The sequence below is a fragment of the Sorex araneus genome, chromosome X, assembly GCF_027595985.1.
Source record: "Sorex araneus isolate mSorAra2 chromosome X, mSorAra2.pri, whole genome shotgun sequence".
NCBI lineage: Eukaryota > Metazoa > Chordata > Mammalia > Eulipotyphla > Soricidae > Sorex > Sorex araneus.
In genome coordinates, this window is record NC_073313.1 from 163,939,603 (window position 1) to 163,959,357 (window position 19,755).

Sequence of the window (19,755 nt, forward strand, 5' to 3'; positions counted from 1 at the left end):
GCCCTCCCCGCTGTGCTATCGCTCCAGCCCCTGGTGGTACAATTCTGAGCAGCAAATAAACTGCACGACCCTGTGCCAATGTTTATTCCAAACTTCGAAGGAGCTCGTCCGCATCCGCGTGGCACCGAGTGCATGGGGAGGCCCTGGCGAGGGGCGACGCAGACTTACCCCGTCCGGCAGCGCCCTCCAGCACACGGCACTGACAAACTCATTCGTGTCGTCCTCTTTTCGGTCTTTGTCCAGAACGCTCTTGACCGTGTCAAACTTGAAAGTTAACAAAGTCTTAGAAAGTCCTTTGTAATACAGGTAAAGAGAGTTGTTCTCGCTTCCTGAAATTAAAAGGGGTGGGGGGAAAGTTTATAATGAAAGAACTGAAAATTAGGGAAATCAGGTCAGTTTGTAAGGTAATTCCCCTTCAGTGCTTAATTAAGCTCAAACAACAATAAACTGTAGGATAACATTGGTTTGTCCTTTCTGCCTTGCCACAGGGAGCATATGTTTACTGGGTTACTCCCATCCCTCTGATTATTTGTAACCTCTTTGTTTGTGCTCTGCTTCCCCTACTGCTCTGTTAACCTGTAAATAACTTAATTCAGAGCAATGTCCTTTTTGTATGGACATAGGAAGATAGTTAATGCTATGCTTTTGTAACATGGAAGTCAATTGACTGAATAATATTAACTCCTGGACATATGTTCTCTCATCTTAAGCCTCAGTTGCACTTACTTCTTAGCACCCCAAAAGCAGGGTCCTGATGAGGGGCTGGATGGACCCAGGACAAGCTGTGAGCTACCCTGGCATCGAAATGGGCCAGGCCAAAGTTCCATCATACTTAACCATAAGAACATGGTCATGGACGAATTCTGTTACGATCCAAAAAATAACAGCTGGATTAGGACCCTGCTGGGGTTAGGAAAGATTAATCTTGCCTGAGCACTGTAGTCTGAGATCTGTAGCGAGATGTCCCCAGGAGAGCCACCCTACAAGCTTAATGAATCTCTTGCTGTGTCCATGCAAAATGACTAATATTAAGAAGTAGAATTAAGACGTTAATTAAGATGTTAAGTTATTGAACTAAGGAAAGGAGAGAAACACCCTAAGTGGTATTTTGCCCTTACAGGGAGGGAAGGGCCTTTTGCACAGCGGTTACTGCTGGCTCATGCACTCAGGAATTACTCCTGGCGGTGCTCAGGGGACCATATGGGATACTGGGAATCAAACCCGGGTCGGTCGCATGCAAGGCAAATGCCCTACCCACTGTGTTATCAAACATAAGCTCTGATACGGTGAAGTTAAGGTTCATATATATGCGGAACAAGTCAATTTTACCCAATCAAGGGTAAATAACATGCCAAGACTGATGAAGAGTGAGCTCTAATTCGGCACAATGATTGAGTTCGATCCCCAGCATCCCATAGGGTCCCCTGAGCACCACCAGCAGTGACTCCTGAGTGCAGAGCCAGGAGTCAGCCATGAGCATCGCCGGGTGGGACCCAAAAAGCCAATAAATAAATAAGTAAATATAGATAAGAAATTTTTAAAAAAAGAAAAAAAAGAAACTTCCTCAAAAAAATACAAATGGCCAAAAGGCACATGAAAAAGTGCTCCACATCACCAATCATCAGGGAGATGCAAATCAAAACAACAATGAGATCTCCTCTCATACCACAGAGACTGGCCCACATCAAAAAGAGCAAAAACAACCAGTGGTGGTGTGGATGTGGGGAGAAAGGGACTCTCTTTCATTGTTGCTGGGAATGCTGACTGGTCCAGTCTTTCTGGAAAACAATATGGGCACTTCTCAAAAAAACTAGAAATTGGGGCTGGAGTGATAGCACAGCGGGTAGGGCGTTTGCCTTGCACGCGGCCGACCTGGGTTCAAATCCCAGCATCCCATATGGTCCCCTGAGCGCCGCCAGGGGTGATTCCTGAGTGCATGAGCTAGGAGTGACCCCTGTGCATTGCTGGGTGTGACCCAAAAAGCAAAAAAAAAAACAAAAAAAAACAAAACTAGAAATTGAGTTTCCATATGACCCAGCAATACCACTTCTGGAAATATATCCCCTGGGTGCAAAAAAGCACAGCAGAAATGACATCTGCACCTGTATGTTCATTGCAGCACTGTTCACAATAGCCAGAACCTGAGTGCCCCAAACAGACGACTGGTCGAAGAAACTCAGGTCCATCTACACAATGGAATACTACGCAGCTGTTAGGAGAGATGAAGTCATGAAATTTGCTTATAAATGGATAGACATGGACAGTATCATCAGGCTAAGTGAAATGAGTCAGAAAGAGACGGACAGACATAGGAGACTAACATAATATGAAACTAACACCCAAGGACAGCAGAGACAAGGGCCAGGAGGACTGCTCCAGGGTTTGCAGCCCGCCTCACAAGCTGGGGGAGGAGGCAGCTGGGATAGAGAAGGGATCACTGAGTCAATGATGGTTGGAGGGGTCGCTCGGGATGGGAGTTGTGTGCTGAGAGTAGATAAAGGACCCAACGTGATGGCCTCTCAGTGTCTGTATAGCAAACTATAATGCCTAAAAGTAGAGAGAAAGAGGGAAATTGCTATAGAGGCAGGAGGTGGCTGGGGAAGGGTAGGGGTGGCGGGAGGGATACTGTGGGCATTGGTTGTGGAAAATGTATACCGGTGGAGGGATGGGTGTTCGACCATTGTGTAACTGAAACTCATTATCTCACACTGATTCATTAAAAAAAAATAACCTTATAATTGGGCCCGATCACGAGGAGGAGAAGAGGTAGGGTACTTGCCTCACATACAGCTAACCCCGGTTCTAATCCAAGCACCCCGGCTCATCTCCCCCAAGCCTGCCAGGAGTCATCCCTGAGTGCAAAGCCAGGAGTACGGCCTGAGCAGGCCGCGTGAGGCCCAAATACCCCCAACCCATTGGACCCCCAAATAAAATTATATTACAATACAAGATCGACTATAAAACATCTGTAACATTCTCCTACTATTCCACCAACTGTCAGCGGATGCTCAGAAGGAAGAACTAAAGTTTCTTTTTTTTTTTTGCTTTTTGGGTCACACCTGGCGATGCACAGGGGTTCCTCCTGGCTCTGCACTCAGGAATCACTCCTGGCGGTGCTCAGGGGACCATATGGGATGCTGGGAATCGAACCCGGGTCGGGCGCGTGCAAGGCAAACGCCCTCCCCGCTGTACTATCGCTCCAGCCCAGAACTAAAGCTTCTTCACGTAGTTAAGGAAGACTCAAGAGTGCCAAGGCACCAGTTCTAACCGATGCGCCCACGAACCACGTCCACGGGCGCTGCACTTACCGCACGCTATGTAATCCCCGTTGGAAGCCAGGCCGACAAAGTTCTTCTCGTTGATGTGGCCCTTGAAGGAGCGCAGACAGTATGGCTTCCCCACGTTCCACAGTTTGAGCTGGCTGTCCGTCGAGCTGCAAGACGCAGAGTTGAGATTTCCTGGCACGGAACTCACCGCTACGAATCAGACACAACGCAACCTGGCGGCTCGGAATGCAGATTCGGAACCAGGACCAAGAGAGACCGGTCAACCCACCATCCATTTGCTTCTGACGCTGGGGAAACCACACGCTACTCCGGCCTTTTGTTTTTCCATCGGTTAAATGTGAAATACAATTATTTCTTACGGACAGAATTAGATGAATCCTGACAGATGTTGATAAAAAAATTTCATTTAAAATGCTTTAAGCCCGGGGCTGGAGCGATAGCACAACAGGTAGGGCGTTTGCCTTGCATGCGGCCGACCCGGGTTCGAATCCCAGCATCCCATATGGTCCCCTGAGCACCGCCAGGGGTAATTCCTGAGTGAAGAGCCAGGAGTAACCCCTGTGCATCGCCAGGTGTGACCCAAAAACAAACAAACAAACAAAAAAAATGCTTTAAGCCCTCCCGGGGTGTATAGGAAGCGTCTTCCCGTCTACTAACAGCTGTGCTTACTGCAAGGCTCTTTCTTCCACTTGATTTGAGTTTTTTCAACCGCTGAATTGTATTGGTATATTGAATATGAACTATTTTCAGGCGGGCAATGCTCTAAATGAATGATTTATAGTCTGTCTCACTGAAATAATATGTAAATGAATTCATTTGCCGAAAATAATTAATATAAAGATTTCTGGAACACCTATCATACCCAGAACTCACAGAAGTTGAATAAACAATCACATTCTCTTTCTCTTTGAATGTGTTACAATAACTGAATCATACTGTTCAATGTATAATTGCGTCTCTCTCAGCCACCAATTTTTCTTTTCTGTAAAATAAATGCTCAAGGTATTACAGCTAGTAAATAGTAGCGCGACATCAAAACATCTTTTGAAGACCAAAATCTACCTTCTAAATCGCTTCTTATTTTTGAAACATTGTCCCCATCCTTAGACATTATACTGTTCTATCCTTTTGATGTTAGCCATGCTAGGGTTCCAACCCAAAGCCTCACAGGTGAGCACTGTGCTCTCCTGCTAATCCACACCTCCACCCCACATATACATATATGTACACATAGATCTTTTACTGGTCAAACGCTCAGGTTAGAACAATTTATGACATTTGAACATTATAAATGTTTTTTTATTTTTTTGCTTTTTGTGTCACCCAGCGATGCACAGGGGTTGCTCCTGGCTCTGTGCTCAGGAATTACTCCTGGTGGTCCTCGGGGGACCATATGGGAGGCCAGGGATCGAACCTAGGTTGGTCACCTGCAAGGCAAACGTCCTACCCGCTGTACTATTGCTCCGGCCCCAAACATTATAAATGTTTTAACATGATAAATACATATTCAGGATTTCCAGAGGGAATTGAGAATGAGACTGTTTTAAATCATCCTATTTTGTTTTTTGTTTTGTTTTTTTTGCTTGTTGGGTCACACCCGATGTACAGGAGTCACTCCTGGCTCTGCACTCAGGAATCACCCCGGGCGGTGCTCAGGGGACCATATGGGATGCTGGGGATCAAACCCGGGTCGGCCTTGTGCAAGGCAAATGCCCTCCCCACTGTGCTATCGCTCCAGCCCCTGTTTTATTTATTTATTTATTTTGCTTTTTGGGTTACTCCCGGCGATGCACAGGGGTTCCTCCTGGCTCTGCACTCAGGAATCACCCCTGGCAGTGCTCAGAGGACCATATGGGATGCTGGGAATCGAACCCGGGTCAGCGGTGGGCAAGGCAAACGCCCTCCCTGCTGTGCTATCACTCCAGCCCATCCAGCCCCTGTTTTAAATCATTCGAAGCCTCAAATAATACATGAAAAAAATATCTTCATTCACAAAAACAAAAATAGAAAAAGTTGGCTTTTTAACTTGTATAAAATATAAAAAAATTAGCCATATTATTGAAGTTAACCAAGAGATCCAAATTTACATAATTTCTCAACTACTTGGAAATCATACTAGATGATTCAACATCAAGAATCTGAAAATATTTTTGCCAGAAGCTACCAAGCATATTTGAATCTGAATAAGCCTATAACAAACTTATTGCCCATTTTTTGTTCGTTGCGGCCATACCTGGAGATGCTCAGGAATTAAACCTAGCTTAAACTCAGGAAATATTCCTGGCTGGGCTTGGGGTGCCATCGGGAAGCTGGGGATTAAATGTGGATTAGTCACACGTAGGGCATGTGCCGACACAATGTACAATCTCTCCAGCTCTTACTGCCCATTTTTATTCAACAAGATGAGACCAATTTTGATTGGCCACTACTTATTTTGATTTGTAAACTTGTATGAACCCCTCTGAGTTCAGTCCTACTTTGGTGTTTATCCCCTTTTATACTACTACTACTACAATATGGATAAACATGTAATGAAACTGGGGCTGGAGCGATAGCACAGTGAGGAGGGCGTTTGCCTTGCACACCGCCGACCTGGGTTCGATTCCCAGCATCCCGTAGGGTCCCTTGAGCACCGCCAGGAGTGATTCTTGAGTGCATGAGCCAGGAGTGACTCCTGTGCATCGCCGAGTGTAACCCCCCCAAAAAAAAAAAAATTAATGACATTAAGTGGATAAAACTCTTCCCATTGTATTGAACCAATCTGAAGCAAAAATACTTAAGGGTCACATAAAAACTACAATCAGGGGCTGGAGCGATAGCACAGTGGGGAGGGTGTTTGCCTTGCACGCCGCCAACCTGGGTTCGATTCCCAGCATCCTATAGGGTCCCCAGAGCATCGCCAGGGGTAATTCCTGAGTACAGAGCCAGGAGTGACCCCTGTGCATCGCCAGGTGTGACCCAGAAAGCAAAAACAAACAAACAAACAAAAAATACCTACAATCAGGGGCTGGAGCAATAGTACAGCAAGTAGGGCATTTGTCTTATAAGCGGCCGATGTGGATTCAATCCCCAGCATCCCCTAAGGTCCCCGGAGCACCGCCAGGAGTAATTCCTGAGTGCAGAGCCAGGAATAAGCCCTGGGCATCGCCGGGTGTGACCCAAAAAGCAAATAAATAAATAGTTAAAAACTACCATCAGAATTTTATTCACAAATAACACAGAAGTGAGAGGTGAGCAGCAGAGACCAGAAGATCCAGGTGCTGTGATGCGGTGATTTAAATAATCTACTACTTAAGACTAGGGCCGATACCACGGGGCTACTCTTGTGTCGACCCAGTGTCCTCCGAAACTGTTCTCGGATGACAGACCTCTGGGTTCGGGCCCTTGTGCAGCCGGAATACTCACGCGGAGACGATCTCCTCGCCGCTCACAAACTTGGCGTAGGAGACGGCTTTCCGGTGCCCCTTGAACACCATGATCGGCTGCTTAGTGTTCCGGAGATCATAGTAGTGGACGCAGTGATCTATGGCAGAGCGAGAAACAGCACAGGCGGGTTCAGAGAGAAGTGAGAAAGCCAAACTCACTGTCACCACACGTCACGCAGCGTCCCACCCAGTCCCTGCCGGAGAACTCAGGGCCGGGATTCATTTTTTGCCTCGATTATTCAGAATTTTGTCTTGATTATTCAGAACATAGAGTTGCATTAAAAAGTGTATATTTCAAGAAAAAAAAAGTGTATGTTTTAGGGTGAGTGATAGAGCAGTGGGTAGGACGTTTGCCTTGCACGCAGCAGACCCAGGTTTGATTCCTCCACCCTTCTCGGAGAGCCCGGCAAGCTACCGAGAGGATCCTGCCCGCACGGCAGAGCCTGGCAAGCTCCCCGTGGCGTATTCGAGATGCCAAACACAGTCACCACAAGTCTCACCATGGAGACGTGACTGGCGCCCGCTCGAGCAAATCAAATCAATGAGCAACGGGATGACAGTGCGACAGTGACAGTGCTACAGATTTCAAATCTCAAAAGGGGACCCATCTCTTGGCTGAAACTCGTTTTTAAAATGAAAATATCAAAAAAAAAAAAAAAGGGGGGGGGCTGGAGCGATAGCACAGCGGGGAGGGCGTTTGCCTTGCACGTGGCCGACCCGGGTTCGATTCCCAGCATCCCATAGGGTCCCCTGAGTACTACCCCGGGGTAATTCCTGAGTGCAGAGCCAGGAGTCAGCCCTGAGAATCACCAGGTGTGACCCAAAAAGCAAAATAAATAAATAAAATAAAATAAAATAAAATAAAATAAAATGCAACCATCTCCTGACTTTCCTCCACGCTGTTGACCTTTCTCACTGGCGCCTTCCATAGCCAAGGAGCTAGTGAAACTCTCTCCCGGAACCCTCTGTGTCTCTGGCCCAGGCTGATGCCACTGGTGTGCAGGCCACACCTTTGAGGGTCACGGCCCGAGTACAGAAGAGTCGGCGTGCAGAGAAGACCTTTTGGCTTGGGTGCTGGCGCTCAGCATGCAGCCGACAGCACTGGCTTCATGCAGCCGACAGCACCGGCTTCAAGGGGCCGCGTGGGCGTGCTACTCGGGGCACCGGGCATTTCTCCGGGCGCCCTGTTCTCCCCGCAGCTCGGAGTGAGCTCTCTGGCCCGGCTACTAGAAGCAAGAGGCTTCCTTCTTTCTTTCTTTTTTTTTTTTTTTGCTTTTTGGGTCATACCTGGCGATGCTCAGGGGTTACTCCTGGCTCATGCACTCAGGAATCACCCCTGGCGGTGCTCAGGGGACCCTATGGGATGCTGGGAATCGAACCCGGGTCGGCCACGTGCAAGCCCCCAAACAACTTCCTTCTTGAGCATCCTTGGTGCTCGAGTGAGGCGCGGATGAGAGCCTCTCAGGTGTTCTGGTCCAGCCTGCGTCCCGGGCGCCAGGGGTGGGGGACCGGAAACAGATGGGGGGTCTCCTCTACTCATTCGAGGGCCACAGGAAGACGTGCTCGGCCGCCGGTGAGACAAGCACTCAGGGCCCTGAACCGTCTTATACTGGGAGCTCGGGAAGAAAACCAGTGTAGTTCACTTCATTCAATGAAGCCCCTGAACTCACATATATATTTTTTACATATTTTTTATATTTTATTTTTATATTAACCTTTTAAATATATATCACTGTCACTATCATCCCGTTGCTCATTGATTTGTTCAAGCGGGCGCCAGTAACGTCTCTCATTGAGAGACTTATTGTTACTGTTTTTGGCATATCCAATATGCACGGGGAGCTTGCCAGGTTCTGCCACTCAGGCTCAATACTCTCGGTAGCTTGCCGGGCTCTCCAAGAGGGGCGGAGGCATCAAACTTGGGTCGGATGCATGAAAGGCAAACGCCCAACCGCTGTGCTATCACTCCAGCCCTTAAATATATTATATATATATATATTGCTTTTTGGGTCACACCCGGCAATGCACAGGGGTTCCTCCTGGCTCTGCACTCAGGAATTACTCCCAGCGGTGCTTAGGGGACCCTATGGGATGCTGGGAATCGAACCCCGGTCGGCTGTGTGCAAGGCAAACACCCTCCCCGCTGTGCTATCATTGCTCCAGCCCCTGAACTCCTATTTTTACCAGTCTCTAATTACTATCTGTAACTCCTGGCTAAATTTTATTTTTTTCTGCAGAATCTCATTTCAAAAAAAAAAAAATTTGGTGGGACACCCGCAGTGCTCAGGCCTTATTCCCGGCTCTGTACTCGTGGTGGTACTTGGGGGACCTTACAGGGGCGGGGGGGTGAGCCTAGGCCAGCACCCTACCTGCTGTACTAAGCTCCTGCCCCTCTCCTCCAATCTCTATCTGAACCCTCTCACTAGGGAAACGGGATGAAAGTTCCATGAGTCATTGCCTTCCGCCCATCTCTTAAACTCCAACCTCGCAAACAGAACATCAGAACGGCAAATAAATTTTTTTTTTTTTTTTTTGCTTTTTGGGTCACACCTGGCGATGCACAGGGGTTACTCCTGGCTCTGCACTCAGGAATTACCCCTGGCGGTGCTCAGGGGACCATATGGGATGCTGGGATTTGAACCCGGGTCGGCCGCGTGCAAGGCAAACGCCCTACCCGCTGTGCTATCTCTCCAGCCCCCGGCAAATAAATTTTTAAATGTGGAAAAATGAGTTTCATTTTCTATAATGGGTTTTTCAAAAATTATTTAAAAGTATTTCATTTGGCAGTTACAATACTCCACAATAGCAAGCCACGTTTAGAAGTCAATTTTTAAGACTTCAATGAGGAAAAACACATTTTCTAGAACTGCTCCAGTAAATCACACATGTCAGGATGTAAAAATGTTTTTTTCCCAGTGAGTGAGTATGCGAATAAACAATGGCAGTCTTGCTTTCTTTCAGCTTTGGGCACAAGGCTAATAATAATTTCCATTACACGTAACTCATCATAGCTGTAGTTCAGAAAGTACGAGTGTAGGTACTCCCAAGACAGAACATAAATGATATGGCCGAACCTATAATCTTCATGTTCTACCCGAGTGGAATAACAAAAAATTAAACGTTTCTTTTATAAAGGAAAACTTGAGACACCAACATGTCCATATTCACTTAACCTATCTTCACTCAAAACCACGAAGATATGCCTTTTGGACCCGGCTGTGGAAGGAGCATGATGGAGGGGCCCGAGGGAGCGCCCTCGGACCCCAAGCAGCCCACTGAACTAATTCCGGCATGGGACCAGAGACCCCACGGCGTGCTGAAGCTGTGGGACCCGGGCATCCCCCAATTCTTTTAACCTGTCTCTCTCTCAACTCCTCCCTCCTGAACACAGCGCAGGGGCCGCGGTTTTCCTGAGCGCAAAACGGAGACGCCGAGCCTCTCTCTAGGTTTCTCCATCTTATGAGCACCATAAAAGGGTAAAAGTTTATAGTGATGTTATTTCTGGTTGTACTTTCCCTGGACTTTATACAGAAACCCAAAACCGCGCGGCCGCTGCTGCGGCCGCGCGACTTAATGTCATCTTAGTTTGAGCAATATGTAATGGTTCCTTTCTAATGGGGCGGACTTTTGTGGGAGATCCTAATAGTAAGTCTGTTGCTGAAATATTGAAGGCAATCAAAGTGGTAGCCATCTCACTAGACTGAACTAAGCTATATCCCCACGCCGGCTGAGAAGAAATTTTCTTCTTTCTCGGGAAGAAACGCGGTGTGTCATCAACTACAGTGTGATGTCCATTAAGCAAACAGACCTGGTGGCGTGGGAATGGGATATAAGGGGAAAAATTATGTACAAGGAACAGCGGGACGCTGGTGGAATCTCGAGCCGGAGCCGACACCAGCGCAAGACCGTCGGTTCCAGAGACTGCTTGCAGATACTCTACAAGTCTATCAACTAAGCCAGAGCCCCACGCCTGCTGATGACGGGAAATAACCATCCTTTTCGGTTTTTTTTTTTCCCTTGTCAGGCAGCGTGGCGATTACTAAAACAGGCGTGAACTCGGTGGCGCGGGGCAAGGGGGAAAAAGAAAAACTATGTAACAAACAGCGGGACTTAATATCTCTATATTCTTAGCAATGGAGAACTATCAAATGCCTCCTTGGCAATAGGACTGCTTTTCTTTTTTGGGGGAAACCCCAACAACGGTAGTGAGTTGTATGTTGAAACATGGAATGTAATCGAAATAAGGCGTAAACGAAGTGAAACATATCATGTGCAAGGGTTGGGACTGGGGAGGTGGGAGGGGGCGGCAGGTATACTGGGGGGGTTGGTGATGGAAGATGGGCACTGGTGAAGTGAAGGGTGTTTGAGAACTGTATAACCGACATAATCCTGAGAACTATGTAACCCTCCACATGGTGATTCAATAAAATTTAAAAAAAAAATAAAATAAAATAAAATAAAAGTTTGGGGGGAGGTAGAGAAAGAAGAAAAGTGCCTGCCATAGAGGCAGGCTGGGGGTGGGGGTGACAGGAGGGATGCAAGGGGTACTGGTGGTAGGAAATGTACACTGGTGGAGCGATGGGTATTGGAATATTTTATGACTGAAAATCATGAAAGCTTTGTAATTGTATCTCATGGTGACAAGGTGATTCAATTTAAAAATATAATTAAATAAAATTTAAAAGTTTGTCTCTCAAAAAAAAAAAAAAAAAAAAACCACGAAGATATGAGTCAACTTTTTTTTTCTTTTTTTTTTGCTTTTTTCGGTCACACCTGGCGATGCACAGGGGTTACTCCTGGCTCTGCACTCAGGAATTACCCCTGGTCGTGCTCAGGGGACCATATGGGATGCTGGGATTTGAACCCCGGTCGGCCGTGTGCAAGGCAAATGCCCAACCCACTGTGCTATCTCTCCAGCCCCCGATATGGGTCAACTTTAAGAAGTTTCTATAGTAGTACTGTCCTGTTGTTCATCAATTTGCTTGAGCGGGCGCCAGTCACATCTTCATGGTGAGACTTGTGTCTTTTTTTGGCATATTGAATACGCCACGAGGAGCTTGCCAGGCTCTGCCGTGCGGGCGGGATACTCTTGGGAGCTTGCCGGGCTCTCCGAGAGGGACATAGGAATCGAACCCGGATCAGCCGCGTGCAAGGCAAATGCCCTACCCGCTGTGCTATGGCTCCAGTCCAAGAAGTTTCTATAGTTCTATCGTAAAAGTCAAGCTACTCAAATATTTCATGATATTTCCTGTAAATGTCTAAATCTCTAGCACTTCCTTCAAGTTTATGTTTTTAAAAGACTTACTTTCTAAGATGGCAAAAGAACCTGCATAGAGAAGAGACTGTGGAATGTATGTGAGGAGTTTCAACCACTTTATAACTATGTAATGAATACAATATTCCTTTAACTTTTGCGTGGCGCTTTAATAATGATTTCCTTTCTGTTCCTTAGGACTCAACCATGTAATTCTGCAGTCAGTCCATGTTTGTTTCATACAGTCATATATAAAATGGTACCATCATTTTCTTCATAACTTGAGTTCATTCAACATGTATGTAAGGTGCTATATGTAGGTCACTCATTGTTACTGTTCAATTCAATATCTGAATGCGCGAACAATGTACCTATATTAGGTGTTTCTCTAGGGCACGGCCCTCCACATTTCCAGTACTTAAGAAACGCTACTGTGGAGAGTCTGTTAAAACCGGGGATCCCGGGGTTCCCCTTCAGAAACCCCCGATCCAGTCGCTCGTGGGCAGGGCTTTAGAATGCAAATTTCTTATTAAGTCCCACACGACCCCAGTGCTATGGCGGTGCAGGCTCGATTCTGAGGAGCAGGGCTCTAGGGCATACTGATAGCATTTTCTCATTTATTTGTAAGCACTCTTCAATTAATACGTAGTACTAATTCTCTTCCTCTGGTTAATGACTTAAAAATGACTTCAAGTACTACCTAATGAGCAGAATTTCATTTTCTTGTAGCCCAAGTTTATCTTTCCTGTCTGGCTTATACTTCTGCTGCTAAAAGCTTTTGCTACCAAGGAGATGATGAAGACGGTCTCTCCAAGTTATCATTTGAACCCTGCCCAGTGCTACTGTTTACTTAGGTCACTGAATCACCTACAAATGATTTCATGTACTGTGTGAAATAGCTGTAATAATCATTTTCCTACACTAATGGTCCCAGAATGTCAATTCTCTTTTGTCCAAACTTTAGTGATGCATTTGCTAGGTATCAAATAGCCAGATATTTGTGGTTCTGTTTCAGTTCTGTTCCACTGGTCTATCTTCTGTTATACAAAATGACACTGCGTGCACTATACTTTCCTCAATCTGGTTTTAAGTAGGTCTATTCTAAACATATTTATTAAAAGATTTGGCTCTGAAGCTCTTTAGCGGGGAAGACGAGACACACATAAATAGGGAAAAGATTTACTAGGTATTTCAAAGATGTTTTTAGATTCTCTTACTCTCAAAGGGAGATTTTATCTATGACAAAGTAACAGTGTTTCTTAAATATTGTCATTATGCAGAACGGTCCCATTTAGGCTCACTTAAATGACTTGGAAACCTGAAAATAGAATGTCCTTGATGTTATTTCCCCTATTCCCCAAGTAGCACGGATAAATAAAAACATGTTCCGGACATAAATCAAGATTTACTAAATAAACATCCAGACATTTATGTGAAACAAAGAGCTATCACCCCACTGGCAATTGTTGTATAAAATAAAAGACAGGGCAGATTTATGATGCAACAAACCTCTTTATCACTGAAGACACAAGCAGGTAAGATGGTGTGGGCACTCACGAACTCACCTTAGTCACATCTGCATGTTACGGCTGTGACATTAGTTAGAGGTCACAGCTCCTTCCACCCCGGGTTCTGAGGTCGAAAGAGATGAGCGATACTCCAGTGTCGTAGGTGTTAAGGGGTTGAGAGTCACATTTCCAATTAAGTTTAAAAAAGCATTTGTGGGGGCTGGAGCAATAGCACAGCAGGGAGGGCATTTGCCTTGCACGCGGCCGACCCAGGTTCGATTTCCAGCATCCCATAGGGTCCCCTGAGCACCACCAGGAGTAATTCTTGAGTGCAGAGCCAGGAGGAACCCCTGTCGGGTGTGACCCCCCCCCAAAAAAAAAGCAGAGGACCCACCCTGCAACCCCCATCAAAGGAAGACAACCCTGTTTTGTTCGTCTGCGGGCCATACCACATGGCGCTCAGAGGCTAACCCAGGCCTCTGGCAGGCGAAACACGCGTGCAGACCACAGTGCTCCCGCTGGCCCCGCGTCTCTCTCTTACCTGCACAGCCGAAAGCTAAATGATATCTGGAAGAGGGGCTGAATTTCACACAGCACACATTAGCCTTCGCCTCAATGCTGGCCACCGAGTTGTCGAGGTTGGTGGACCACAATTTGACTAAGGACAAAAGACAACGAAGAGAAGAGAAAGCGTCAGGCCAGGGCTTCTGTAACCAGGGGAGTTTTTTTTTTTTTGGGGGGGGGTCACACCCAGCAATGCACAGGGGTTACTCCTGCCTTTGCACTCAGGAATTACTCCTGGCGGTGCTCGGGGGACCATATGGGATGCCGAGGATTGAACCCGGGTCGGCCGCATGCAAGGCAAATGCCCTCCCCGCTGTGCTATCGCTCCAGCCCCATAACCAGGGGAGTTTAACTGATAGGCTCTCTTGCTCCTTTTCTGCTCATCTAAAGCATTCTGGTTTACTAGAAACAAGAGCTATCTAGACAGAGCAGCTGAACAACAGCAAAAAACAGGGGCATACAACCAAGGGTACTTAATTTCAAAGGCAGGAAACAGGAAAGACAAATAATCAATGTACACGGAAAGGTAATGACATCTTATAACTAAGACATGAAAGATAGGAGTTAAAAAAAAACGGACAGTGCCCGGAGTTAGGCAGCAGACGGGAGTGCTATTAGTTGTGTGTTGGCGTGGCTGTCGGTGTGTGTCCAGGCCGAATCATTTTCAAACCTAAGACCCTCATGAGAACCACACGCTCCAGGGAAGCGCAAACACACACATTTCATATGTGGACTGCTACCAGATACATGTCATTGAAAGCTTAGCGGTATCCTTGGAAATTGATTAGCTTTCCCAGAGAAAAATAAGACTGCGTTATTAAAATAAAAGAATCGGAGTTTCAAACTGCAATATTTGGTTTGGTTCATTATTTCCCAATATGAATCACACGCTGTTCAGTCAATAGACACGGGGGAATAAGATACAGTGCTAAGATGACAAGGTTGGCTGTAAAGCATGCACATCAAAGAGCATTTTTTTTTTTTTTGCTTTTTGGGTCCCACCCGGCGATGCTCAGGGCTGACTCCTGGCTCTGCACTCAGGAATTACCCCTGGCCGTGCTCAGGGGACCCTATGGGATGCTGGGAATCAAACCTGGGTCGGCCTCGTGCAAGGCAAACGCCCGCCCCGCTGTGCTATTGCTCCAGCCCCACATCAAAGAGCATTTATCGAGATTCTGATAAACATAGCTGTAAAAAACTAAAGAACGCCGAGGGGCGCGAGCACTCGCGGGCTCTCCGGGTGGCTCTGTCTCACCGCCCGCGTCCGGTGCCCCAGAACCGCTGTGTGTGCTGTCGGTCGAGGGCAGGCGACGGAAGGAAGAAGGAAGAAGGCCAAACTGGTTGCTCGATCCGTTTATTTCATTCTCTCCCTCCGCTTCTCTCCCGCTCTCCTGGATCTCTCCCCGTGGATCTGCCCCCGTGGATCTGGCCCCCCAACCCACTCTCACAGCCTAGTTAAATCTCCACAGCATCAGGGGGTTGGGGCATACACGTAGGTGTGGTCACCATCAATAGGGTAAGGTTCCTTTCCCTTAGGGGATGCTTCTCCTAGGACTTAATTCTCTTTCAGCAGGAGGATCCACCCAAGAGCGGAGTCCCATGAATGTGTTTCTCTTCTCCTCAGCCAGCAAACATATAAGAATTCATAATATTAATTATTTTGTATGGACACAATAAGAGATGCATTAAAGCTTATAGAATTGCTCTCCTGGGGCCATCTCAATCTCAGACTACAGTGCTCAGGCCAGATCAGTCTTTCCTATCCCTGGCAGGGTCCCAGTCTCATAATTACTATTGGATCATGACAGCATTTGTCTATGATCAAGCTCTTAACTTATAGTTAAGAATTAGGCACTTTGGCCAGGCCCATCTCGATGCCAGGGTAGCACATAACTCACCGCTTGCCCTGGATCCTTCCTGTCCCATGTCGGGGACCCTACTTTGGGGTGCTAGGAACTGAGGGCAACTGAGGCTTAAGTGGAGAAAGCAGAGGCCCGGGAGGGAATATTCGAGGCCAATTAATTCCCAAGTTATAAAAACATAATATTGTCTTCTTGTGTCTATACAAAACAGTCATAGCTTTAAAGTAAATTATTCAAAAGGCACAAGAAGAAGAGAAAGGCAATATTAACTTATATAATATAAATTCAGTATCCTAGGAAGGTCTGACCTTGCAAATTAGCAGAGTCAGATTAAGGGAAAGCCTCGGATTAACTCTTTTGGGGAAGAGAGCATGGAGAAGTGATTATAGCTAAACAAAGGGATGGGAGAGATTCGGGAACACCTTGATGGGTGAGACTGGGGTAAGCCTAAACTCTGGGTAAAACCGGGACAAGCTACTCGTGGCAAGGAGGGAAAGGACAAAGTAATGTCATCCTACACATATCCACATGCATGGTCATGTTCACATATTCATACATGTAAATACTTGATAAATAGGATATAGAATAGAATACCTTTTGATTGAATTCTAAGAGCTTAGAAAGCCAAACTTGGGGCTGGAAATTGATAGCACAGTGGGGAGGGCGTTTGCCTTGTACGCGGCTGACCCGGGTTCGATCCCTAGCATCCCATAGGGTCCCCCGAGCACTGCCAGGAGTAGTTCCTAAGTGCATGAGCCAGGAGGAACCCCTGTGCATTGCCGGGCGTGACCCAATAAGTAAGTAAGTAAGTAAATAAATAAATAAATAAAACCAATTTGCCAAGATTGTAAATTATGATTTAAAAAAAAAAAAGCCAAGCTTAATCTACAATAGAATATCCACGTGCATTCGCATGTGTGTTTACTGTATACTGAGAGTATGTAGGTGAAGATGAGAAAAATCCATGTGTCTTTTGTTATGCTAACGAGATGGATTCTTCAAAGGCTCAAGGCTGAGGGAGGAATGAAGATGGCACCCAAGCATGTACCCAGTGACCAGAGAGTCCCACCCGCAGGGGACCCGAGAATGGAAGCCTTGCTGCAAACGGGTGATCTCATCCATCAGCCCTGCGACGGCCTCTGGACACTCGGAAGGACAGACTGCTCTGGGGAGACTCCGGGCAGGCGGCCAGGTGGGCAGAGGGGGAGGGCAGGAAGTTCTGGCCCGAGCCACACGCTCTGCTCTCAGCATCTTCCACGGAAGCCATTAGCTAATGAGGAAAACGTTTCCGAGTTCTGCGATTCACTCCGCACGCATCAGTCAAACTCAGCGAGGGGGGCCGTGCAAACCGGAAGTCCAGGGAGCAACACGGAGCATCCTGAGCTGGGAGGGCCAAGGTCAAGTGGAGAACTGTTCACAGCCCATCAGTCAGAGGCACAGCCTAAGCCATGGGCTTGTGACGTGAAGGAAAATACAGTGTGTGTGCTGGTGGGCTGCCCCCCTGACACATACCCCTCTTCCCTCCCACACCCCTCTGCTAAGAAGCTCAGAATAGACGCCCAAATGTTCCCCAAGAAACTGAGTCTCTGGATGGCGATTCTCAGATGGTTGCACTCTTTGAGCCTCCGGCACATGATGTGAACCCAGAGAACATTTTTGACAATCGGTATATTCCGTTTTCTTTAGGGCCAAAAGGTATAGATTGCTGTGCATGAATCATTTTTAGACTCATCAATAATCACAAAGGATTGCTCTGAGTTTCAATCAATATTTGCATCCGTGACAGTAAAAGGGATCGCAGGGGGAGGGGGGGGAGTTGGGGGTTCATCAGTACCTTTTGCATCATCAGAACCTGAAGCCAAGAGTTTGGGATCCATCAAGTTAAAATCAACACTCCAACACCTCTTCTCGTGCTCCTGGAAGAAGATAAGAATACAGCTCTTAATTAGAGGGGGAAAATAACCTGTGAACCCAATTTCTTACTGTGCTGGGAATGAGAATCAGCTATGAAAATAAATGAGAGAGGGGCCGGAGCGAGAGCACAGTGGGGAGGGCGCTGACCTGGCACATGTCCGACCCAGGTTCGATTCCCAGCATCCCATAGGGTCCCCCGAGCACCGCCAGGAGTGATTCCTGAGTGCAGAGCTAGGAGGAACCCCTGAGCATCACCGGGTGTGACCCAAAGAAAAAAGAAAAGAAAAGAAAAATAAAAAACATGGATCTAGGATCCTTCTTTACCTGATAGACCTTTGACCTCTGCCCGGTGAATCCATCCCACAGGATGACGGTGCCTTCGTAATCACTGCTGGCTAGCAGGTTCTTGTGATAACTACTCCAACTGATACAGCTGCAACAGACAGGCAGGGCTTGCTTTACGTAAAAAGAAATCACGAGAATATAAAGAAGGCTGATGTGTTCGGAAAGATTAGACCCCTCGAAGAATGGTCTACATACATCTAGAATCATTATGCTGCTCATGACATTCCTGCAAAAAATCGTATTATGTAAATCCCGAAATCTTCTAATGAAACTACTAGGTAATAAACCACACCACAATTCTGTCCAATCCCTAGCTGCAAACCTGAGATGCGAGTTGCCACTGGCCATCTCTGACAAGGGAAGCAGAGAAGGTCATCGAGGCAGGGGGGTCACAGGCTTTGCAGAGCAGAGGGAAGCCCCGGGCCCCACTTCTGAAAGTCATCAAAGCCAATAAAGCAGTGTGATGATTGGGGTTTCTAAATATACATACAAAAAAATAAACAAAACTTCGCACTTTAAGTGTATGGCTGAAATTTCAATAAAGAGCACTGAGAATTAGAACACAACCTTTTCCATTCATTGTCTCAGCTATTCTCAAGTATCCTAGAATCACAAAGACGTCTTAAAAATGTCTGTTCTTGGGGGCTGGAGTGATAGCACAGCAGGGAGGGCGTTTGCCTTGCATGCGGCTGACCCAGGTTCAATTCCCAGCATCCCATAGGGTCCCCTGAGCACCGCCAGGGGTAATTCCTGAGTGCAGAGCCAGGAGTAACCCCTGTGCATCGCCAGGTGTGACCCAAAAAGCAAAAAAAAAAAAAAAAAAAAAAAAACCAGTCTGTTCTGAGCGCAAGGCACATACGAACCAGGCCTGCGGGCCGGCTGAAGGATGCAGGGAGAGCCAATTAGATTATTCCTTCCTCATACCCAAACCCAACCCCTCTTCCAGTACCACTAGCACTCAGTCTCAGGCACATCAACTGCAAGCTTAGACAAAGAGAAGGGATGTCTAGGAGAAATTCCATGAAATGATTCAGAATTCGAGTTGGAAGATCAACACACTTGAGCTCCAGTTAATGATCTAGCATTTCTTTTTTTCTTTTCTTTTTTTGCTTTTTGGGTCACACCCAGCGATGCACAGGGGTTACTCCTGGCTCTGCACTCAGGAATTACTCCTGGCGGTGCTCAGGGGATCATATGGGATGCTGGGAATCGAACCCAGGTTGGCCTCGGCAAGGAAAATGCCCTACCCGCTGTGCTATCACTCCAGCTCCCTCTTTTTTAATTTTTTTGGCTTTTTGGGTCACATCCAGCAATGCTCAGGGCTTACTCCTGTCTCTGCACTCAGGAATTACCCCGGCGGTGCTCGGGGGACCCTGTGGGCTGGGAATTGAACCCAGGTTGGCCGCGTGCAAGGCCAACGCCCTCTCTGCTGTGCTCTCGCTCCAGCCCCAGATCCAGCATTTCTGAGCTGGCGCTTTGGGTGGTTCAGGTCCCCGGTTAGGACTGGCTTCTTGCATGGGAAACCCACAGCGTCCGGCAACGTCGAGCTTTCTGCACTCACTCCAGGGAGCCATAAAGGACTGCCCAGCTTAGCCT

General features: G+C 47.0%; 1 protein-coding gene across 4 annotated transcripts in view; it reads right to left on the reverse strand.

The window, feature by feature from the left end:
• The window catches only part of COP1 (COP1 E3 ubiquitin ligase), a 95,632-nt gene that overhangs the window by 10,317 nt on the left and 65,560 nt on the right, over nucleotides 1-19,755 (reverse strand). For all 4 annotated transcript variants that reach the window (XM_055120172.1, XM_055120171.1, XM_055120170.1 and 1 more), the window contains exons 13-18: nucleotides 18,139-18,247; nucleotides 17,735-17,816; nucleotides 14,016-14,132; nucleotides 6,693-6,810; nucleotides 3,309-3,433; nucleotides 169-329 (exon numbers count right to left, since the gene is read on the reverse strand). In XM_055120172.1, coding sequence (XP_054976147.1) covers nucleotides 169-329; nucleotides 3,309-3,433; nucleotides 6,693-6,810; nucleotides 14,016-14,132; nucleotides 17,735-17,816; nucleotides 18,139-18,247 — 712 coding nt within the window. The remainder of the gene's footprint in view (nucleotides 1-168; nucleotides 330-3,308; nucleotides 3,434-6,692; nucleotides 6,811-14,015; nucleotides 14,133-17,734; nucleotides 17,817-18,138; nucleotides 18,248-19,755) is intronic.